Source organism: Molossus molossus, unplaced genomic scaffold (assembly GCF_014108415.1).
Source record: "Molossus molossus isolate mMolMol1 unplaced genomic scaffold, mMolMol1.p scaffold_m16_p_1, whole genome shotgun sequence".
Lineage (NCBI taxonomy): Eukaryota > Metazoa > Chordata > Mammalia > Chiroptera > Molossidae > Molossus > Molossus molossus.
The window spans coordinates 109,169,559-109,195,166 of NW_023425344.1; the positions used below are offsets into that span (position 1 = coordinate 109,169,559).

At 37.0% G+C, this 25,608-nt stretch overlaps 1 protein-coding gene across 1 annotated transcript in view; it reads right to left on the reverse strand.

Annotated features, from left to right (window-relative positions):
* MALRD1 (MAM and LDL receptor class A domain containing 1) overlaps positions 1-25,608 on the reverse strand; it is a 594,562-nt gene that overhangs the window by 282,703 nt on the left and 286,251 nt on the right. The window contains 1 exon segment of the mRNA XM_036270540.1: positions 25,445-25,602. Coding sequence (XP_036126433.1) covers positions 25,445-25,602 — 158 coding nt within the window.

The window sequence follows — 25,608 nt, forward strand, 5'->3', positions numbered from 1 at the left end:
CTCTGAGTTAAAAGAACTTAAACATGGGATTGAGAAGTATCAGGAATCTGAGTTTCTTTGAGAGACATCTGCCGAGTAAAGGGGCTGTGACCTCAGTATGAAGACCTGGGACTCTGAGTTAGACTCCTGGTTAGACCGAGGTTTAGCCCAAGATTCAAAGGAAAACAAAAAAATATGTAAAAGAGAAAAGTGGAAGACTGATGAGTCATAAAGGATCTTCCATTGAAGGAGAAAACAAGAAAACTGTAACTAAGTAGGAGAGAGAAAATGAATTCAAGAGAGAATGAAATAAAATTTGAATGACGAAGAATTAGGGGAGGCAGTCAATTAGAAAAGTTTGGTGCTTTCAGATGAAAATATTTACTTCAATTATAATGCAAATAAATAAATAATGCAAAACTAATCAGTGGTGTAGACAATATACCAATACCAAGAAAAAAATAGTGTTAAAATAAAGTTAAGTAAACAGAAATGTACATTGAATGTTCAAAGATTTTGAGATTGCCCATGAATTCTCTTTAGTCTCCATCTATCCATCTCCTTCATTGTTCCCCAAAGAAATTAATATTTCTCAATTTCTAACATCCAAAAGTATATGTAAAGACCCATTTTACTCAGGGCATGTTTTCCAACACATTTAAAAACTATTGCATCTAATGAAGATTATTTTGTCTGTCCCATGGGTTTAATTACATTTTGATGTTTAACAGAAAGAAAACACTGTTTTCTGTACCTATTATTTTAATTTCAGAGGTAGAGCTACATTATAGTTTCAATAGGGTCTTATATACTAGTTTGCAAAACAAACCATAATTTACAACGTAGTTTCTACTGAAGGATGTGTTGCAAGCTCTAAACAGCAGATTTACAGGAGATCATTTGCAAAATAAATCATTCACATGTTTGGGGCTGCTTATGATCAATAGGAGACAGTTTGGCTGGCAGTAAAGAGTTATAGTGTATTCAAGATACTTCCTGCTCTTTATGTTTATGTAGAAATCTATGCCATTTATGAAATTTCCAAGAAACTTCCCCAACTGTCCAGAAAATTGCTAACCTATAATATCCTTGAGGGAGTGACTCAGACGTTACTGATTACAATACTGATTATCAATAGCTATTAAGATCTCCTTACATTTCCTCTATACACTGAAACAATTATTACATCCTTTCCCCAACTTGAACACTTTCCTGAGAGTAAATATAAAACTTTTCCATCTCCAGTTCCAATGTCTTTATGGGCATAGTTGCACAATTCAAATTGTAAGCTGCATGCCATATAAGCAATAAAACACAACCTAAAACTAATTCATCATCTTCTTCCCCCAAATTAGATTGATCCTCGTCCAGATTTTCCTCTACTTCCTCCTTGCAATTTTTATACCAATCAGTTTAAAGACAGGTCTTCTTTATACTTCTCTTTCCCAATTCCAAGTCACAAACCACTCACTTAATGATGTTTTTTAAAACTTTATCACGTAGTTGTCATTCTACTTGTGACAAAATGGTTCACCAATTATTACTTTATGATGGTTTCAAATTACACCTGAAAGGACTTAACTCTTTCTCCCTCTCTGGTGAATTCTATGTGCCACCATTAGATAAACCTTCTGGAAAAGGCATGGGGATCATTTATGTAGCTGTTTGATTCCTGAACATAGTGTGTTATCATATAAAAGTCTGTGGGTCTGTCTCTCCTTTACTTGGTGGCTCAGCATGTTCATCAGATTCCAGTAGACTCACAGATGAGAGCCGGCTGACGGTGCCGGTGAGGCTGGGGGGTGGCTGTGTTGAGGGGTGCCGGGTTTGAGCACAAAGGGGAAAAAGAGAGAACTCATGGACAGGGACAACAGTGTGGGGACTGCGGCGGGAGGCTGAGTTGGAAGACAGCATAGAGGAGAGAAGTGGTGACGGGAAAAGTAAATAAATAAATAAAATTTAAAAAAATTAAACAAAATGTAAAAGCTCAAAGCCAGAAAAAAGAAGTCTGTGGGGTCCAGAAAAAGCAGCTCTTTAGCGCTTACCACCCGGCTCAGTTGCTTGGATTGACATCTTGTACACCGGAAAGTGCTGGGGTTCAGTTCCGGTCAGGGCACAACCTAGGTTGTGGGTTCGATCCCTGCTCAGGGAGTGTATGGGAGGCAATTGCAACTGATCGATATCTCTCTCTGTCTCTCTCTTTCTAAAAAATCAATATAAATATATCTTGGGTGAGAATTAAAAAAAAAAAAAGCAAAATAGCAGACCTTTATTGGAAAAACTACTAAATTATGTAACACATTTGCAATGAAACTGAACTTAGAGGGAAGGAATGAGAGGAAATGACGAGGGATAAAAACTGGTAAACACACTATTTAAGCAAAAAGTTTACTGGTTGTGCGGCGAAACTGGAGAATAATAATCCAGTAGATGGATGGGGAAGGATAGGGATGTAAATGAATGTTTTCTAAAATATTTATATTTTTAATGATTAAAAGAAAGAGTCTAATTAAATTGTATCCAAAAAATAATTTAGTATATAATTTTCAAAGTACTCATAAAAAAGTCATGAATAAAGAAAACCTCTCAAAATCAATTCAATAGAAAATAGGAAATTGGCCAATGAAGGTTAGGGAAATCATAAACTGAATAGTATTGGAGTATTATTGTCCCTTCTCTAAGAATATAAATCCATTAAGATCTCACTTCTGAATTTGAAGTAGTGTTGCAAAATGACAAAAAGTTAAAGGCATTTTACAAAATGCCAGTGTGTAATTTTTAATAGCCTCGAATTTTAAAATTATTTAGTTGTTGTTGAAGTCTATGAAGTCAGAGAAATTTCAAATCTTTGGGTCTTGGTTCCTCATTTGTAAAATAGATAATTTTCATAGTACTTTTAAGGGACTTATAATACATCATGTATGTAGCGTGTCTACACATAGACAGTACACCACAGATAGATGATTTACTATAATTTTCCTTTCAAAGATTTAGCAAGCGAGTTCAATACATAAGATTAAAATTATCTTCTAAAATACATCCTACAGGAAAAATTTTTCTTTCTTCTCTCTAAAATGAAATGTTTGACCTACACAGTAATACTTTAATTTACACCATGCATCATCCTCATTTAACCCTATGAGAGGCAACAGTGATACACAGCCCTAGGAATTCCCTGGATAGATTAGTGGGGTTTTCATGGAGACAGATGACAAGATACACACTTGGGAGTCAGTGGACTGACATGATAATTCATCGGCTTTATGGTGGCTCACTCTGCCTCCTGGTGGCTCATTTCCTACATCAGTTCACCATTTCGCACGGAGAGTTCAACAGTGCAGATTGGTTGGGACTGAGTCCCCTGGCTTCAAGTTCAGCACTAAAGGCTGCTGTCATCCTACATTTGTTCTAAAGCTGATCTCTCAGCCCAGAGTGTCTCTGGATCAGACACTATTTCCCACTGAGGCACTTTAAAAATCTGGGTTTCAAGTTATTTCAGATACTTTTGAGCCTCACAGAACCCCTGTGAAAGATGTCAAAATCTTTTGTTTCTCTTCCTTGCTAGTTGATAGAGTTTTTCTAGTGCCATTTTCTCGATTATTGGTTGATTAGATTGATTCAATTTATGAGGGTAATTTATGTGAGGCCAAACCCAATTGCCCTTCTTGAAAAGGGTGGGTTCTGTTCTAAATTTTTTTTTATCCTCACCCGAGGACATTTTTGCATTTCTCTTCAGATAGAGCGGGAGGGAGAGAGGGAGGAAGAGAGAGCAAGAAACATCAAAGTGAGAGAGACGCATCGACTGGTTGCTACCCACACAATCCCAACGGGGGCTGGGGACAAACTGCAACTGAGGTATGTGCCTTTAGTAGGAACCGAACCTCAGACTCTCCAGTCCATAGGCCGACACCCTAACCACTAAGTCAAACCAGCCAGGGCTGTTCTAAACTTTTTAATACAGTATGTATTACGTAATTTACTATGCAATGATCAATGTGAAATAAAGGTATCAGAAAACACTAGTACACTCAGTTCTCCCACAAAGCTCATACTTTCTTTTAAAGTTCTTAACACAGTTCTCTAATTAAATATAAATATATAAATTAAATAAATTTTTTATAACATATAACTCCAGACAGCTGTTATACTTAAAAATACCACATGATCTCACTTATACGTGGTATGTAATGAACAAAATAGAAACAGAGGCATGGATACATGGAACAGACTGACAGCTGTCAGAGGGGAGGGAGGTTGGGGGTCTGGATGAAAGAAGGTGAAGGGATTAGCTAAAGACTATATATGCATAACCTGCAGACCCAGGCAACAGTGTGGTGATGGCGGAGCGGGGGAAGGTGAGGGCTAGGTAGAGGTGGGTAAAGGAGGGGGAATGAGGACATCTGTAATACTGTCAAAAATAAAAATAATGTTAAAAAATAAATGTATCAAGATTGAAAAAGAAGAAGTCTAAGAAAGTACTCAATGTCCCTTGGTGGTCTGCCCACTAGATGTGCAGTGAAGGCTGTGTGTGGAATTTGTAAATTTCTAAATCTTACCACTTGCGAGCATCCTCAGGGATGGTTGGAAGCTTGAATCCTGGAACTGGACTGCCTGGATTTCTGTTGCAGCTCAGCCACTTACTAACATTAGAAAGTTGACGACTACTCTGTAAGTTACTCCCTCTGATTAAGAGTCTAATAATAATGAGTTTAATAACACTTACTATAAGGGTGAAATAAAATAATGCATTTCGTTAAAAGAATGTGTAGTGGGAAGAGATGAACAAGATTTGGCTACCATCCATTGTTCCATTGCCTAACACATTTATCAATTGCCTATTTATTGTATATTAGGTAGTGTGCAGGTAGTGTTGGTATCAGAGTCTGGCTAGCAGCTGCTGCTGCTGGTGGTGGTTTTTAAAGCTGGGTATATCTATTCATAAAACTGTGTATTTTAAATTAGCTCTGCATATTTTTGCTTAAATAAAAGGGTGAGATGATGGATCTAAATAATATCTTCTTATAAGCTTGGATTTTGTACATTCAGGGTCAGGCCATATATCATCATAGACAATTGTTATAGCATAATTTGAAAATGTCCTTCTTTCTTTTGCTGTTGCCTAAGAGGATGGCCCAGTATTCAAATTTATAATAAAAAATATATCCAACTTAGTACGGTATTAAGTCATGTACTGAATTGACAATACTTTTCTGAAAACAGAATTGTAACACATTTACAAAACACACACACGCACACACACATACACACACACTTAAGAGAGTATTTAATGAAACAAACCTGGGGGGGGAAATCCTATGGTCAAATACCTCATCAAGAGAGAATATGTTGCTAGAAAATATTTACACCTAGCAGATTAATTTTTAATGTTCTTTTACACAAGTTCTGTTTTTGACAGAGTGGGTGTCCAAGTGTGCAACCTCTGAACTATCCCACAAGCTAAATGACACTCAGATAATAAATTAATCACAGATGTGCCACTATCATGCAGTGTTTATTCCCAACTGTGCCTGGCTTAAAGTAGGTCCTTATTAAAAAAGGAAGGAAGGAAGGAAGGAAGGAAGGAAGGAAGGAAGGAAGGAAGGAAGGAAGGAAGGAAGGAAGGAAGGGCAGTTCACTAGCTCTGTCTGCTTTCACTCTCCCTGAATCTATTTCCAAGGTTATTTCCTGAAATGCACAATGTTCACACTTAGGTGAGAGATTTAATTTAGATTCCAAAGGTTGAGAGAGAAAGACTTGGACAATGCAATTCTTTTGATTTCAAATACCTACCTAACTACAGCTTTATCCCAAAGTGCAAATTATTTTACCTAGAATTTTAAAATAGTGAGAAAGTGTCTGTTTTCTAATGCTGAGATTCAGGAAAACTGCTTTGAGGTTCATTTAATGTGATCTGTAATGAGGTAAAAAAAAAAGTCTAAACTGAACTTGGGTAAAAATATCAAAAACTTGACATGGGATAATAGAGACAATAAAAAAGACAAAAGTGTGAAAATAATACATTTGGAAATAAGAACTGCTGAAATAGGGGTAAAATTGACAAGGGATACTATCTGTGTATTAATGATAGGACATGGCTTAGAACAGAAACAAAGCAAGCTGCCAAGTCACCAAAACCTGCAATGCCATAAACGGAGAATATTATGGCACCCACTTCTGATAAAATCCGGAAGCACAGATTCTGCAGAGCTAAATACATTGTCATCATTAAGAAGATGGAATACTTTCAGAATGTATAAATTGCAGAGAAAGTTTAGATGGGTAGAAGATGAAGCAAAACCACCAGCAGGATTTTTAATTTTACACACCATTATTTTTCAACTGCTTGTTTTGAGGTAATTGTAGATTCACATACAGATTTTGGAAATAACATTTAGCCAGTTCCCCCAGTGGACACACTTTGTAAAACTACAGGAAGTGTCAGCCCCAGGACACTGACAGGGATACAGACGTTTTTATAACCATGGGGACCACGCCCATCTCTCCCGTCCTCTTACATCCACACCCACCTCTCCCTACTTCCATCCCCATCAAAGGATGCACAATGACTCCTCCTCATGTAAGGTAGGAGGCAAAGCTGTCTGTGTTTGGAGGTCGAAGGGTTACACATGGAGATCTGACAAAATCATCGCAAATCACAGCAATCATTAGATTATCCTCTACATCTCGGGGTGTCTATGGGGAACATGACTCTGGTAAAAGACATGGGCATTGTATTTTTTTCCCAGGACAGAGCTGCTAAGTGAGTTATCTGCTGCACTATGTCGTATTAATGCTCCTCTAGCTGTGAGAGACGGTGATTATTTGAACATTTGTCATGTGAGAGAAGGGGAATAATGTTAGTCGAAGGGATTGTGTTGACATATCTCATTGCCCCTTCCTTTACTTTAAAAACAAACATCTTAGTTTTATCTGGGTATTTATTTGTCCTGAATAACCCACCTTATGACAGCATTCTCTTTTCTAACATTATCTCCTAAATGACAGACATCCTTAGCCAGGTTATGGGAAGCAAGCAATAAAGTTGGTGCTCTCAGCTTAACGCCAGGCAGAATCTCATCGCGGCTCAGCTATCAGTGAACACAGGCACACAGTTCTGTGCACACCATCCAAACAGACCATGCATGAGAGCAAACAAGATACTGAGCTCTGGCATCGAAGAGAAGGACACTTGAATGGAAGCAATATGAAAATTCCCAATTAGAATAGCGATGAATCACCCATTTTTGGATGATACATATTTTAATACAGTCAAATTTATTTTTAATAAAAATAAGTAAATATCCTGAATATTTCTCCTTTTCCTATGCTTACTTTTCATTAACAATTAATAGAAAAAAAATAGACCTAAAGCTTGTTAAACACTTTTAGTTTTTGAAGCACCCTCTCACCCATTATTGTAGCATTTGATGATCCTAAAATGATTTTAGCTCATAGTATGAACATGTTTTTAAACAGAGAGAGATGGCAGGTCATAGATGCTAAGTGACTTGCCCAAAGTCATGAATAAGTGGCAGGACTGAGATTCAAATCTAAGTTTTTCTTTCCCTGGCTACATGTCCAGTGATCTTTTGTCATATCCAGAAGCCTACTGTGATATTTTATCAGCTAAACACCTCACACTTTGGGAAATGAGCTGATATAGATCACTGAGTCTTTTGATTGCTCCAGCAAAAGCAAAGGAAAATACATCCAATGTCAAGATCCGTTGCTATGTTAGGGGGTGGTGTCATCTGAAACAGGAGTCTATTTTGCATTGGAAGGATAAATCGTGATTCTTGAAAGGTTCAAAGAAAGGTGCAAAGTAGAGCAAATGAGTAATATTGGGAACTAATTATGTTTCTCTTCCTATGTACTAAAATTGTGTAAAATCTGACATACACATAGCCTTGTGTTGGTAGTTTTGTTTTCTATTAATGGATTGACTCACGGGGAAATGTGGTGTTCTTCCTTTGTTGAAAACAGCAAGGGAACCGTCGCGGGGTATCAAACCAGGGATCTCAGAGCCTCAGACAGCAACTGGGACAGAATAATCAATGGCCAGAAATACATGCAAGCAAAAGTACACAGTGCTGAGAAGCAGCTTCCCAAGAAACAGCTCAGGGGTGGATAATAAAACTAATCTCAAAATATGAGATCATTGTGACCTTCAAAGAGGGAGAGAAGATGGTCCTCTTTGTTGAACACTAATTTTCATAAAAAAAGGGATTTTGTTCATACAACTCCTTCTACCTTCCTCTAGTTCTCACTTCCGTCATCGAAAATAACAAGGAAGATGTTTCAAGCTTTCTTATCAAGTTCATAAATATTTTTTAAATCACAGTAATGTTAATATATGCAAAAGACCACTAATGCCTCATTTCAAATCACAGTTATTTTCACAGGATTGTTTCTTTGGTATCAGCATGTAATACCTGATAAAATGCTAGTTCCCTGATTGAATACATATATAGACCTTTTATTTACATAAATATATTTATAGGACGTTGTAAGGAAAAAATAGTAAATTTGCTTTTCCTTCTCTGTGCATACAATTTCATATATTTTCAGAGCAATTATACGTGAGAAGGCACAACTTGACTGAGTACTGGGCCTTGTATAATGATTCTGATTCTAGCAATTCAAAATGAAGTTATTAAATGTAACAGAACTTTTCCGAAGTTCTAACTTAAAAGAGAATTTAAGTAATTTATATTATGTGAGTGCCAAATAAAATGTCATATGAAGCCATCTCTTCCCTAGAGATCTGGGAAAACTAAGTGAATCTATTCTTAGAAATGTAATAGTGCCTAAGTTATGTAGAGTAAGCCCATATACCCTTGACCACAAAGTTTAAAGGAAAAAAAATGGGAGATATTCAAGGAAGCAGAATATGTCAAAAAAATTCAACTATGAAATGAAAGCTAGTACATCTTAGCTAAAGATATATGACTAGAAAAATTATCTGTAGATCTATGTCAATGCTGTGCCTTCAATCATTTCACAAAATATAAAAACATTTTTCAAGTACTGAGATATCATTTAAAAGTATCTTGTGAGTTTTTTCAAATGCTGTTTATCATTGCATGGATGAAATAGTAATAAAAAAGCATAAATTTACTCTAAGTATATATCTGTAAAAATAAAACTGCTCAAAACCCACATCTAAGTAAACAAAGTAAATTTTTAAAAAATCATTTATATGTTTCCATCAAATGTGCTCAAATGTACACAGAAAATTTTTTAAATTCCTCTGAATTTGACTACTTTCTCTTAATTTATCTTCTGGTTGGACATATTTTGGAAGAAAAAAAAAACCTTAAAAGAAAAAAAATTGCTTTGCAAAACTTAGCTTATTTAATGCCATTTGGAGTATCATTTTCTCCTTTTCAATTTAGGTGTGCTTGTATATGTGCTTTTGATGACAAAGAAAAGCTAGCTCCAATGCTAATGAAGCTAAGAAAGTTATTAATTTTAATATCTTACCTCATCATTTTGAACTTTCCTCAAAAAAAAAAAAAGTAAGTGCCCCCCCCTCCCCAAAATTAAGTCCTGCTCATCATTCTGTCATCATTTAGGAGCCATATCAACTTCTAACTTTGGTGAGATTGTATTTGCTGAATGATCGCCAGTGAAGTCAAAAGGAGTCAAGATAACTCATTAAAAATATGACCCCTAAAATTCTTAGGCCTCATGAATGCTGATGAAAAGAAATCCATGAATTCACAGAAAAATATTTTACCCTTTTTTTTAATATCACTTCTCTATGTCACGCCAATCGCTAGCACACAGAATAATGCTCCCTCAGCTCCTCAGACTGAACTATGTGAGCTCTCTTGCCACCAGCAGGTTAGCATAAAAGAGGACAATGCAATGCTCAATGCTCATCTGCAGGATGTAGTAAATGGCATATCTTGAGTGGGAAATAAAATGGACCAGTGCTTGTAACCCACACAAAGTCTTCAATGAGTCATTCATGGAAATATGAATGTCAAAGCCTTCATACATCGTACGGTCTGACCCATAAAGTAAATCCATAAATAGATGGTTTAATGTATTAAAAGAACAGTAATTCAGCCAATTTCACTTTTAATATCTTTCAGTTTTTTTATTCTTGACAGAGGAATATCAACTACAACACAATACAGGGTGTGGAATTAGGGCCACAAATGCAGGGACTTGATGTATTGTGCAAATCTGTCTAGATTACATGGTAATTTCATATTCAGCTCCCACTCAACGTTTCCTCCAAATATTTCACTTTGTAAATTCTTTTTATTATATGTTTATATATTTTTCTCCATGTTTATATTTAAGCTTGAGATATTGAGACTTATTTTTTTTCTAACAGATATTATATGTGCTTACAATGAGCCATTCGTTATGAAAGACACAAAAATAAATGGCACCTGTATCTGACCTTCAGATAGTGTCAGAAAGTGATTTCCTAAAGAACGTAGAAAAATACATGTTTTTAAAAAGTCATGGATAATGAAAAGATATGGATAAGAGCAAATAAGAAAAATTTGTATGGATAATGTGATTATATTTGTTGAATGAGGAATATTTTAAGGAACAAATTGAAGTTAGCAAGGTGGTAACCTGGAAAGCCTGCCCTTGGGAAAGATAAACAACGCTGTTGCCCAGAGGAGAAGAGGGATTTCAGATCACCACAGATGAGGAGAGGCACACAGGAGGGCACAACGGGCATTTTTTAAAATTAATTTATTTTTGTTCCACGTTTCTCCTTTTCCCTCCACTGACTCCCCTTTCCTCCTCTCTCCTGGCCCTGTCCCCAGCTTTGTTGTCCATGTCCATTGTTCATGCATACATGATTATAAGTTCTGTGGTTTATCTCTCCTCCACGACCCCCTCTTCTGGGGATTGTCAATTTGTACCCCACTTCCACATCTCTGGGACTACCCCATTCCTCAGACTGTTATGTTCATTATATTCCACAGATAAGTGAGATCATATGACACTTGTCTTTCTCTGTTTGGCTTCTTTCGCTTAAGATAATATATTCCAGGACCTTCCATGTCATCTAAAAGGATAAGAGATCTTTTTTTCTTACAGCTGCATAATACCCCATTGTGTATATGTACCACAGCTTTCTTATCCATTTGTCCACTGATGGACATTTGGGCTGTTTCCAGATCTTGGCTATTGTAAACAGTGCTCCTATGAACATGGGGGTACATATATTCTTTCTAATTGGTGTTTCAGGCTTCTGTGGGTATATTCCAGGAAGTGGGATCACTGGGTCAAATGGCAGTTCAATTTTTAACTTTTTGAGGTAACACCATATTGTTTTCCATAGTGGCTGCACTAGTCTGCATTCCCACCAACAGTGTAGTAGTGTACCATTTTCTCCACACCCCCGTCAACACTTGTTGCTTGATGACTTGTTGATGGCAACCATTCTGACAGGTGTGAGGTGATAGCTCATTGTTGTTTTCATTTGCATCTCTCTGATGATTAGTGATGTTGAGCATTTCTTCATATGTCTCTTGGCCATTTGTATGTCCTGTTTGGAGAGGTGTCTATTTAGGTCCTTAGCCCATTTTTTAATTGGGTTCTTTGTCTTTCTTTTGTTGAGCTATATGAGCATTCTATATATTTTGGAAATTAACCCCTTATCTGATGTATTGTTGGCAATTATGCTCTCCCATACAGGGGTTTGCCTTTTCATTTTGGTGGTTGATTCTTTTACTGTGCAGAAGCTTTGAGTTTGATGTAGTCCCATGTGTTCATTTTCTCCTTTGTTTCTGTTGCCTTAGGTGATGTATCAGTGAAAATTCTGCCATGTATGATGTCTGAAATTTTGTTGCCTACATTTTCTTCTAGGATTTTCATGGATTCACGGGTCACATTTAAGTCTTCTATCCATTTTGAGTTTATTCTTGTGTATGGTGTAAGTTGGTGGTTCGTTTCATTTTTTTGCATGTACTGTTCAATTCTCCCAACACCATTTATTAAAGAGGCTGTCCTTACTCCACTGTGTGCTCTTGCTACCTTTGTCAAATATTAATTGAGCATATTTCCTTGGGTCCATTTTTGGGTTCTCTATTCTGTTCCACTGGTCTATATGCCTGTTCTTGTGCCAGTACCAGGCTGTTTTGATTACAGTGGCTTTGTAGTATAACCTGAAATCTGGTAATGTGATCCCTCCAACTTTGTTCTTCTTTTTCAAGATTGCTGTGGCTATTCGGGGTCTTTTTAGGTTTCATATGAACTTTTGAAGTATTTGTTCTAGTTCTGGGAAATATGTCATTGGTATTTTGATTGGGATTACATTGAAGCTATAGATTGCTTTGGGTAATATGGACATTTTAATGATGTTAATTCTTCCAATCCATGAACAAGGTATGTGCTTCCACGTTTTTATATCTTCCTCTATTTCTTCTTTCAATGACCTCTAGTTTTCTGCAAATAGATCCTTTATTTCTTTGGTTAAGTTTATTCCTAAGTATCTTAACTTTTTTTGCTGTGATGGTAAATGGGATTGTTTTTTTTTTTGTTTCTCTTTCTGTGAGTTCCTCATTAGTGTATAAGAATGCCATCAATTTCTTGACATTAATGTTCTATCCTGCTACTTTTCCAAATTTATTTATGAAGTCTAGTAAATTTTTGCTGGAGTCTTTGGGGTTTTCTATGTATAGTATCATGTCATCTGCAAATAATGACAGTTTCATTTCCTCCTTTCCAATATGGATTCCTTTTATTTTTTCTTCCTGTCTGACTGCTGTGGCTAAGACTTCCAGAATGATGTTAAATAAGAGTGGCAAAAGTGGGCATCTTTGTCTTGTTCCTGTTCTTAAGGGAAATGCTTTTAGTTTCTGCCCATTGAGTATGATGTTGGCTGTAGGTCTTTCACATATGGCCTTTATTATGTCGAGATATGATTCCTCTATTCCCATGTTGCTGAGCATTTTTATCAGAAATGGGTGCTGGATATTGTCAAATGCTTTTTCAGCATCTATTGATATAATCATGTGGATTTTATCTTTCATTTTGTTTATGTGGTGTATCACATTTATTGATTTGCAAATATTGTACCTGCCTTCCATCCCTGGGATAAATCTTGCTTTGTCATAGTGAATAATTTTTTTGATGTATGGCTGGATTCAATTTGCTAATATTTTGTTTAGGATTTTGGCATCTATGTTCATCAGGGTTATTGGCCTGCAGTTTTTTTTCGTTGTAGTGTCTTTTTCTGGTTTTGGAATTAGAATTATGCTGGCCTCATAAAACAAGTTTGGAAGTCTTCCTTCTTCTTGAATTTTTTGAAATAGTTTGAGGAAAATGGGATTAGTTTTTCTTTGAATGTTCAGTAAAATTCCCCATGAAGCCATCCAGGGCTGGGCTTTTGTTTGCTAGGAGAGCCTTGATTACATCTTCAATTTTTGTTGTTGTTATTGGTCTGTTCAAGTTTTCTATCTCTTCCCAGTTCAGTTTTGGGAGACTATGTATTTCTAGAAATTTGTCCATTTTGCTTAGATTGTCGAATTTGTTGCTGTATAATTGTTCATAATATTTGTTAACAATCCTTTGTATTTCTGTGGTGTCAGTTATTATTTCTCCTCTTTCATTTCTGATTTTGTGTATTTGGGTTCTCTCTCTTTGTTTCTTGGTGAGTCTAGCTAAGAGTCCGCCAATCTTGTTTATCTTTTCGAAAAACCAGCTCTTTGATTGATCCTTTGAATTGTGTTTTGGACTCTATGTCATTTATTTCTGCTCTGATCTTTACCCCTTCCTTCAACTTGCTCTGGAGTTTTCTTTTTGTTTGATTTCTAATTCTTTAAGTTCTGAGGTTAGATAGTCTATTGTTTCTTGAGGTAGGCCTGTAGTACTATGAATTTCCCTCTCAAAACTGCTTTTGCTGCATCCCATAAATTTTGTGTCGTTCAGTGTTCATTTTCATTGGTTTTTAGGAAGTTTTTAATTTCTTTCTTGATCTCCTCGGTAACCCATTTATTGTTCAATAACATGCTATTTAGCCTCCATGTTTTCAAATGCTTTTCATGTTCTTATTGCAATTGATTTCTAGTTTCATGTCATTGTAATCTGAGAAGATGCTTGATATGATCTCAATCTTTTTGAACTTGTAGAGATTTAGTTTGTGTCCTAACATGTGGTCTATCTTTGAGAATGTCCCATGTGCACTTGAGAAGAATATGAATTCTACAGTTTGGGGGTGTAATTCTCTGCAGATATCTATGAAATCCATTTAATCTAACGCTTCATTTAGAGTCTGTGTTTCATTGTTAAATTTTTGTCTAGATGATCTATCCAGTGATGTCAGCAGGGTGTTGAAGTCCCCTGCTATGATTATATTGCTGTTGATTTCTCCTTTGAAGTCCTCCAGACGATTTTTTTATACATGTTGGTGCTTCTATATTGAGTGTGTATATATTTACCAAGGTTATATTTTCCTGTTGGATAGATCCTTTCAATATTATGTAGTGGCCTTCTTTTTCTCTAGGTATAGCCTTCGTTTTGTAATCTACTTTATCAGATATGAATATTGCTAACCCAGCTATTTTTTTCTTTCCGTTTGCTTGGAAGATTTTTTTTCCATCCCTTCACTTTCAACCTATGTGAGTCTTTTGTTGTGAGATGGGTCTCTTGTAAACATATATGTGAGTCATGCTTTCTTATCCAGTCAGCTACTCTGTGCCTTTTTATCAAAGCATTCAAACCTTTCATATTTAAGGTGATAATTGATATGTATTTATTTATTGCCATTTTTGTTTAGTGTGGTTCTATTTTTCTTCCTATTTCTTCTACTAATTACAGCAGTCCTTTTAGCATATCTTGCAGTGCTGGTTTGGTGCTAATATATTCCCTTAGCCTTTTTTTGTCTGGAAAGCTTTTTATTTGATCTTCTATTTTCAATGATAGCCTTGCTGGGTAGAGTAGTCTTGGATTCAGATCCTTGTTTTTCATGACCTTGATTACTTCATGCCACTCCCTTCTGGCACAACAGGCATTTTTAATGGGGCCCAAATATTGGTTCTTAGGGAGTAAAATCTTACATATCCCAATGGTTTGTCACCTTTCAAATCTCAGCGTTACAGAGAAAAATCTTATTCTTCAATATTTAATTAACCTTGTTTTGTTTTGTTCATTTGTATCACATGAGTATCATTGATGTGAAGTTGTTTAAAATTATATAAAATGTATTCAATGTGAGTGTTATAAAATGTTGAGAATAGATGACTCTGGAAAACTTTCTCCTAATTGATTATTTAATCTTAAATCTTATCATAAATGTTGGACAGTGTGTGCCTATTGGTTGGTGTTGACTACCTGGTCAATGCTGTTTATGTTTGATCCTAAGTGATTTTGTGTATTATGGGCTGTGAGAATTAATAAGAAACTTTTATTTTTAATTTAATTCTACACAAGTTATTCAACATGTGTCAATTGGTGAAAAGAGAATAATGTATACAATGTCTGAATGAATATCTAGCAGCTAAATTAAAATTTCTTTTCCAATATCGAGCAGAATTTAAAAGTTAAGCTTATTAAATATAATTTTAACAATCTAATTTTTTAATTGTTTTTCTTTTGCTTCAATAAACAATTTTGAATTATTTCCAGATTTGCTTAGACTGTTACCAGTCATTATGCAAACCAATGATTTGCATTTTTATTTGACACATTGCAATTTATTTAAGGTAAATACAAGTTACTCAGTAAATGTGGTTATAAAGTTAAATTAAAGCTAAAGATAAGTTGTAATGAAAAACAACTGAAAATTATAAAACCCATAAAAATAAGCAATGCTGCATTAACTAATAAAACTCGCTTCACAGTATCTGATATTCAAATGTATGGTATAAACTATAAAGAGTTAAATAAATGCTTACCTGATTATTTTTATTAGTATTATATTTTTAATTACTAACTGATAAGTGGTAAATTCAGAGTCCACTGAATATATCTTATATTTCTCTACCTCTCTGTGATCTCTTGTTTGAAATTCCCTCCCTTCTTTCCTCTATTTATCCAAATTCTTCTTAATTTCAAGATCAGGTTTCCTCTAAACACTTTCAGTCCATAAATATTTTAATAGCTTTTGAATTTCTAACATATTAAGCCGTTTGTTCTATATAGTTCTATATGGTTGGCATTTCATTATGTACTGCCTGTCCTTTATATTCGGTTACAATACCTGCTATATGTTCAGCACTGTGCCTCATGCTAGAAATGGGCCAGTAAACCAGGCAGAACATCCTCTCCATCATGAAAGCCCGCTAGTCATCGGAGAATAGAACTCTACAGAGAGAGAGTCATTTTGCAGAGTGGCGGGGCCATGAAACAAAGACCCAGTGGTATGGGAACAGAATGCCCTTAATGAGGATCCACCCCATGAGTCTCAGAGGTCCCTGTTTCAGGAATGCAGCACAGGAAGTTATAAGTCACCCTTTCAGAAAGAGTATAATTTTGGAAAGAGCACAGTAAAATATTGAAGAACATTCTGTTTCTCACGGGAGAGATCTGACTGTTTCTGATGGAAGGACTGACTGCCACACTGCTGCTTTTGCAAGCATTCAAGTCTCCTCTAAGCTCACCAGCTCCGTGACAGCAGCAGTGTATTCGGTACAAGCTCACTGAAGGTTTATTTGAATGTGTGAATGGAATCAAGGAGTGGAAAGAGCTGGAGTTGAGCTGACAACTCAGTATTTGCAAAGGAGGGTTGTGGTCCTAAATGAGCTAGCAACAGACAGCCTAAGGCAGTGCACAGTGTAGCCTGCATCGCCCAGCTCTTCCTTCTTTGTGCCTTTCACGTAATGCTGTCCACAGAGATGGAATCACAGTGGAATCTGCCAAGGAGCTTTGTGGACACACTTCACAGATGATTGAAAAACCATTCCTGACTTCTTAGAAGATGTGGACAGTTGTACTAAGCTGGAAAATATCTATTTAAATGTATTTCTTCATTGTTAAAAAATAGGTTTAAAACATTTGTTTGAATTAACATTCACCAAAGATTACACATAGGGATGTGTTATAGACTCATCTTTAACAGAGATAAGGTTGCTAATGATATTGGGATTTTAATTATTTAATTTGATAATACATACGAGTGTGAATCACAGGGGCTTTTTCTACTCCAAATCTGTGATCTAGAATTAGTGAAAACAGATTGCAATCTTGCAGCAGCCTCTGAGTCAGGGGTGTGAGTTAATTCGAACAATCAGCCCACAGATAAGCAGTTCTAACCTCTTTTGGTAGAAGCATGTGTTACAAACTCCACAGGAAATTAACAGAGCGAGTGTTAAAAATTAACTGATGAGATTTCACAAGTTTCAAATAGAGTTACTATCATCTGCCAAAGAGTATTATGATTTTTCAGACTATACCCTGAAAAAAATTAAAATGAAAGGAAAAAATAATCTTTTGCCATGATAACTTCCTTTGAAACTTAAAATGCAAACATTATCAGAAATAAGTGAAAGTGAAAGTGAAATGAGTTGGCACTCAGGATTCCTACGTAGGGCAGTTCTGTACAAAACACTGTGCCTATGAATTTTCTGTGGGCAAATTCACAGTAACCACGTGAAGCTACTGGCCAACTATATCTTAAATTAGGCAAGTCACAATATTGTTTTTCATCTCTTCTTATCCTAGAGCTTATATTAAATAAAAAGTCAATAGCTGTGACTACTTGTAGCATTTGAAGAGACAGTCCTGAATCTCTCAGTATATTAATCCTCAGGCAGTCGGTTTGGAAGTTGCTGACTCGACCTGGCTTTGAGCCTCATATCCCGGCACTGAAATAGCTCTTTGCTGTGGCAGAGCCTAAACCCATTTACATTCAGCCTGCTCTGAAACTGCTTCAGAGAGAGTATTATCTTCAGGGTCTTTATGTTTCCATCACTGAGAACTGGAGTTGATTCATGCAAAAACTTCTTACTCAGATAAGGCATATTGATTTTTCTTAATAAATAAATGAATATAAACACTAAACATATAAGATAGACACCCCGATGAGATTAACATTTTTCGAAGCCCTTACATACAAAATATTAGTTTGCAAGAGGACTGTAAAATGGATGTGTTACCATCCTTGGCTGGTACTGATGGGAAAGGAAGCGAAGGAAGAGCCAGGCATTGTTGAGCACATTCAGTAGGGAAGCAGAGGTCTGTCTGCTTCACCAGGAAGCTACAGCTTCACACCCCAGGCAATGGCAGCATTGTCCCTCCAAGGGGTGACACCACCCCTCCCCGCTCTGTTCCGCGGGTTCTGGTTGGGATTGTGTGGGCGGGAGGGGAGAGCAGGGGAAAATAATAACACACACAAAGGCCCAGGGGGAGGTGCGGGACCACAGAGGCCTGTCAGTCTACCCCGGGAAAGGGATCATTCGTCAGAAGGTGGATCCCATCAGAAGCCTGCAAAAACTTGGGAAGCTAATGGGTTCTTTTGAACAAGCTCCTGGATATAATCCGAGGCGACAAAGAGCTCTCTCTCTCCCTCTCGCACTCTGGTTCTCCTCTCAGGACCACACTTGCCCAGTTCATTCCCGTTTGCCTCTGCGCGGGAACAAGCCACCACGCAGGTCTAGCGGCTGACAACAGGCTGTGCGGGCTCCCAAGGACTGGGAAGCAGAGCTCTGGGCACTGGCCTTTGCCTTGGCCCTGCTGACGACAAAACCGGACTGTTCCACAGCAGGATGGAGGGACGCGGGACATGGGAGGACCAGGGGCAGGGGCAGCCATCACCAATAAACCACTGCCACAACACAGTCTCCAGGGCGTGGGTCCTTGAAATGCTTTTCTCGACATCCCATGGAAGAGCCTGTTCTTCCATCCACAACAGACAGATGAAATACATCTTTATTCTTGCTAATTTCAAATAAAATTTAGTATTTTCTTTACTTGTGAATACAAGCAAAAAGCTATAGATATTAATAGTACCTGTGACTCTCTACCAATAATAATAAGTATTTGATATAACATTAAAATTCGATGACTATCTTATAACTCCCTTGAAATAATAGTAGTTATTGTATCCTTTGCTAGATCTTGTCGTTTAGCATACATTTATTAAGTCATAATTTTGGATTTAAAAATATTTTAATAATAATTAGTATTAATTTAATTCCTTTATAATTCTAATATTTTATTTTTTACATGTATAACAGTATTCTGAGGAGTAATTCTAAAATTCATCAGACCAGAAGTTTGTGATGCCCCCCCCCCTCCACACACAGGATAAACCCCAGAGCTTGAAGAACTCAACTTTTGATTTAGAATGTCTCAATTTTCAAAGAGGGAAAAATTGTTATTGACCAGGTTTGAGAATATAAGAGGAAGATTCTGAAAGGATAGATGCTTGCAATAGTTTTAAAGATTTCATGCTTGAAAAATAATTGATATGATTAAGTAGGAGACTCATCTAGCTAGTTTTGTTCTTACAAAAATCAAATACATTGTCTTTAATTTAGTCTTTCCTCACCAACATAAAAATGCAGCTATTAAATATTATTTTGAAATTTTTGAATTGTATTAGACGTCAGGGAGAGTCATCTAGATCAATGTAATCACAGTCAATAGATATTGCCAAGTTCAGTTAGAAAAATGAATAAGACAGCAGAAGTTGTTGAACATAATCATGCCCCCTCTCTCACACGTGTGTGGAACTGGATGGGATTATTATTATGTAGAGATGGAAATCTCTAGCTTGTATGACTTTAGAGCCACTGAAAACTTTGATGGACAGTACTATCTCTGCCCCCTGCTAATGGTTTAAATCTCAACAGCAGTTGAGGAAGGAGTTAGAAGTAATGGTTAAGCGTGTGGATTTTGAAGTTAGACTTGGCTTTCAATCCTGATTATATCCCTTACTGTTTATGACACCTGGGTCTCTCTTTCCTCGTCTGTAAAATGAGGAAAAAGTATCTACCTCACACATTCCCTTTACCGATTAAATGAGTTAATATACGTACAACACTTAGCACATTGTATAAGAAAGGGTCAGCAGCCACTGGGAGTTACAAGACCAGCAGGAGTGGGAATCTGCCGAGATGTGCGGTAGCAGCTACAGCATGAGGACCGTGTTCTGAGTGCTGACCATATGCGTCTCTTGCAAAGCAGAATTCCTGGGACCAACTCACCCAAGGGGAAGCACCTGAAGAAAGCTTTCCTCTGGGACAGAGGCTCTGGGGCACCAGCTGCACTGGGGCCCTGGGGGGTGGCAGGCAGGCACCTGAGAGAGGTACGGGGTGTGGGACAGGAGAGAGACGTTTTAAAAAGATCTTACTTAGTTGAAAATATGCCTGGGACCAGTATTTCCATGTAACCCGGGGTGATAAAAACAAACATTTATTAAATGTAAATCAGGGCATTGTGTGGTCTGGTGGTGGCTAGTTTCATACATCTCTGAGCATGTTGATGTCTGCATGGTTCCAGCTTGAAATGTAAAGATCAACTTTTCTCCCTTGATTTGGTCGAAGTCAGTAATGCAATAAAGCTTAGACTATGCAGAATGATCGTTAAAGTGCTGAAACAATTCTGAAAACAAATAAAACTCTGATACCAAAAAAATAAAACTAACAAAGTTTAGCTTGATTGATTTACAGTCCAAAATCCATGTGACAGTCTAAAAAAGCAATTTTCCAGATTATATAGAAATATAGATTCTAGGTATCCTCTCTCTCATACTTTCTACACCCTTTCCTCTGAAACAATGAATAAAATGCCAGCAACGTGAGTGAAATAGCATCAGATATTCAGAAGGTTGAAGAGATCAAAGCATGCTCCAATCAGGAATCTGTCAGACATACTCTAATACTCGGCACAGGTCGTGCCAGCAGCTACCGTAGCTGTGAGCCTCAGATCAGGATGTGGGGAGCCTGTGTGCCAGGGAAAGGGTGTGGCAGGTTGGGCAGGATGGAAAATGCTCACTTCTAAGAGTAAAAGGAGACTTAGTCTGCAAAGTAGGCAAAGGAATCTGGCCTTTTGCTTGTTGATTTGACATTTTCTACTACCTATTGAACAAAATTGGTATTTTCATATTCAATATGATCTTTACACAGAATTTCCAAGAAGTCAAGTAGAAGAGCTCTAAATTAGAAGTCAGAAGAATTGGATTCATATCCTAACTTTTTTCTTAAAATACCCTGTGAGCGAGGCAAGAAATATAACCTCATATTCTTAGTTCCTTCATCCATAAAATGAATAGCTTAGATTAAAAGTATTTCAAGGACCCCACAAGCTCTAAAATTCTCTGAATCACTAAGCAAGATAAAGCAATGAACTAATTTAATTATGATCTTTCTGCATAACTAGGCTGCTATAATCAGGAGGGCTCTCCTGAAACACATTATTTTCCTCCACTTCTGGCTTGACTATATTATGTTTTCTATCATGATGGTATAATGGATAGCCCTAAATGCCTTCAGTCAAAGTGATTCAGATTCCCTACAGCATACAGTCATCTTGATTAAAATAACAGTTTATTACAGATGGAGTAGTTCCAAAACACAATAGTGCTCTTCAAGTAGCAGGTGTTCCTGTATTTTCTTCAAACAGCTACCTGGAAAGATGCAAAGGGGTTTTGTTTCTTGATGAGTAAACAGACTTTTACCCATGACAACAAATTGTCAGACACAGGTAAATTAAAATATTCTCCCCAAATTCTTTTTCGTGTATTAAAATATAAGTGCTACTCCTCATTAATTAACCCCATCAGAAAACAAGTGAGTGGAAATAAAAGTAAAATTAAATATATTTATTAAAAACAAGTTCATTTTTATGTTATAGAACTCTTACTCTTCTCTTGAGAACTTGCTTAATTTTTTGTTTTAACTCTTAGATGATCTGAAAAGCAATGCATTTAACTTTAATGAGAAATTTAATACTGAATGCAAATGAGTTAAAAGGTAGGTGAAAATGATCAATGTTATCAAGAATAAGTATACTATTTTAAAAATGAATTATTACTGAATTCAGAAAAAGTCATGGCCTGTGGATTTTAATTTAGATTATCAACATCCAATCTTTCTCCATAGAAGGAAGCCAAACATATTAATATTCTAATCTTAATTTTTATAATACCTAAGTTCGACTTCTAGCTCATGTAGTCGCTTATAACCTTCGACTTCCTACTTAGCTCATCTGAGTCTTCAGTGAGGAAGGCTGTGATCACAGCCAGTTCCCATGAACGAAATCCCACTCTCAAAGTGGCTTAGTCCAACAGCGAGTGTTAGGTAATGATCCTTCTACATGAGAAACTCTTTAATCGCATAATAAAACTATATATATTTTTTAACTTTTTTTCTTTTATTGATTTTTGAGAGTGAAGAAGCGGGGGAGAGAGAGCGAGAAATAGAAACATCGATGGGAGAGAGCATCCATTGGCCGCCTCCTGCATGCCCCCACACTGGGCATTGGGCCCACCGGGAATGGAACCAGCGACCTCTTGGTGTATGGGTCAATGCTCAACCACTGAGCCACATTGGCCAGGCCTATTTATATTTTTTCAAGTTGTTATTTCTCTTGAAAAAGTTTAGCTACTTCATTTCACCTTTGTTTTTTGTTTTTTCACATTTATAACTAAAGCAAATTTCAAAGGAAAAAATTATTAAGGTTAATTTCTCAACAATTACTCCTTCTATTATCTTGTAATTCCCTCCTCACTTTAAGACACAAAGGTTCCATTTGTCTTCATTACACCTGTTTAGTGAAAAGTGGTTGTCATGCCACTGAAAGAAAGAAATATAGAAGTATAAAGTATATAGTAAAACAGCATGGCTCTTTACTGAATAGTTCCTAAAGTAATAGATTTTCTTTGTCGGGGTTTCCCTGAATTCACTCCTTTATTACAAGAATAGTTCAAGAATCACACATATCCATTCTAAGATCTATTACCCATTTTCTTCCTAAAAAAGAAAATGATACTATGCAATGAATGTGGATCACAATAAAATAAGATCTCCATCTCATTATGTGAGTGGAACACTCACTATTATCAGCGAGGGACACTCGGGACTGGTGAGGGGTGAACACATACATTTTGATGTAAATATACCTGAATTTGAACTCCAGTCTGTCCCTGACTGGCTAGGTAGCCACAGGACGGTTATATTATTTCCATGAGACTCCTTTATCCCCTGCTGTAGTGACATGGACTTGCATTATTTAACTCACAGGGTTGTGCTAAGAATTACTCGAAATAGTATATGTTGATGTTTGATAAATGGTATATGATTAGTTTTCAATAAATATACCTATTATTGTGTATTACTGTGGTTGTACGCCACGATACCTTTAAAATTATGTTATTATTAAAGCATCGATCAATGGTTATGTGACTCCTGCATCTGATTGCATGTCTGCATTTCAGATTGTGATTACACATTCTGAGATCCGACTTGAATGTTGTGCATATAATGCCTGCAGCCATCCCTTTGTCCCAGACCAGGACTGCCCTGGCCCTGGTGTCCTGCTCTAGGAGGTGCCACGCTCGTCCTGCGGTGCCTTCACCCATCAGTTCCTTCTCTGAAGAGCTGGGGAGGGGGACATGGAGATTAAAACTCAAGGCCTTGCCCCCAGGATTTTACAATCTATCTGTTGAACTAGAATACATAAAAATGAATAGCCAGTGAGCAGAAGAAACTTCTGGAACAGTGAGGGGCACTCAGTTGAAAAGATGAGAAGTAAAGAAAGAGAAAATTAAAGGCAAATTCCCTGCTCTTATGTTTGCCATCTGGCTGGGTGGCTTTCAAACGAATGAGCAGGGTAAAATCCAGCCTGGTTCCACAAAGAGAGCAGCCTAAGAAGTACTTTGTAATGATGATAAAATATATGTATCATATTAAATAGCGAAACAGAATGGTTATGCCAAAACGCATGAGAAAAAACAATACATGTTATGAAAAACTCCTCTCTTTTATAATTAATATCACTAAATAAGAATAGACATATATTTCTTTTTTTTTCTTTATTGATTTTTAGAGAGAGAGGACGGGAAAGGGAGAGAGATAGAAACATCGATGAGAGAGAACATCGACTGGTTGCCTCCTGTATGCTCCCACTGGGGATCGGGCCCACCAACATGGGCATGTGCCCTGACCAGGAGTCAAACCGGCAACCTCTTGGTGCATGGATCGACGCTCAACCACTGAGTCACGTCGGCCAGGCTAGACATATATTTCTTAAATAATGTTTTTAATATGGTAGGAAGACAGGTTTTTAAAAATGTGGTTAAACATCCATAGGAATCAACTGGAGAAACTATAGGAGTTCAACATGACTCCTAGGAGGATGTATCTCAAAATACTTTAATTGTACATTTTAAAGTAATATAAAGTGTGTTTCTAAAATGTAAGAGAGCTGAAATGTAAACATGAGTGAAACAAATAATAAAAGCCAAGTGTGCAGAGCCGAAGCAAACCCTTCACATGGTACACATCACGTAAGTATCACACTCAGCAGATACGAGCAAAACACTCCTGTGAGAACTGAGAGCATCATATTTTAGCAAGTCTCCTAATTTAAATATAAAAATAAATCACTGTAATATTTTCTGCATGCATTTCATTAGGCTGGCTTTTCTGCATTATATAACAGAGTCCTAAATTACAAAGTTAACTCAGGTTGCAGATAAAACGCGGGCTATGCAGACATGTGAGCCCTGGTATTCTGGTGGGGCATGTCCCACCAGTGCTAGGGCACTTCACTGACGCTCGCGTGCAATAAAACAGCAGTGGCCTCCAGAGCATGACTTTAACATCAGCTTGCTTGAAATTCTAACGAGATTCTTGAAATGAACACACACACACACACACTCATCTCCTTTTTGCTGCTGTTTTAACTTGCCAAAGAGTAAAGGTATATGAACCAAGTCTCATTAATATTAATGTATACCCTGTTATTTTGCTCTCTGAACACTGTCACTTTATTATACTAAATTAAAGCCTTGACAGAAACATCCAATTAATCCTCAGTAAGAAAATGCATTACGGTGTCACAGTTAATAAGCAGTTCAATGTAATCATACCTTGTTCATTCTCCTGAGCAGTGCAGTACTTTGCATGGTGTGCTTAGAACCACAATGTCTAACATCAGTTCCCTTAACGATCCCTCACATGTGAGTTAAAATGGACAGTCATTCTTCTTTCAAATGTATAAATATTCTACTTTATTTTACTAAGAAGGAAAGGGAAGGAAATATCTAAGTAGAAAGAAGAAATGCATCTGTCTTAGACCGACTGATGACATAAAAATTGTCTTGGGGATTCAACCATAATCATAGAGGATGATGCTGAGCTCAGAGCTGGTTCCCAGGCCTAGCTCCCTGAGTTCCATGGAGCATCTGAACCACAAGCAGCAGCTAAAGGACTCTTCCTCTGGTCCTGTTCAAACAGAGCTGTAATTAAAACCTCTCTGGCCATGTGCTACTTATAGGAGACTACACGACTACACTGAACAGAGACATCATGGGCAAAGATCTTACCTTAATGAGAATCTGAATGGAGCCCGTGGCTTTAGCAGATAAGAAATACCAGAAGCTCAGGGTACAGGCGGCACTGGATTCTTGCCACACAGCACTCTTGAGGTGTGCCTCTTCACCCCGAAGGCCCACTGGGGTAGCCTCCAGGTACAAGAAGTGCCCTGGGA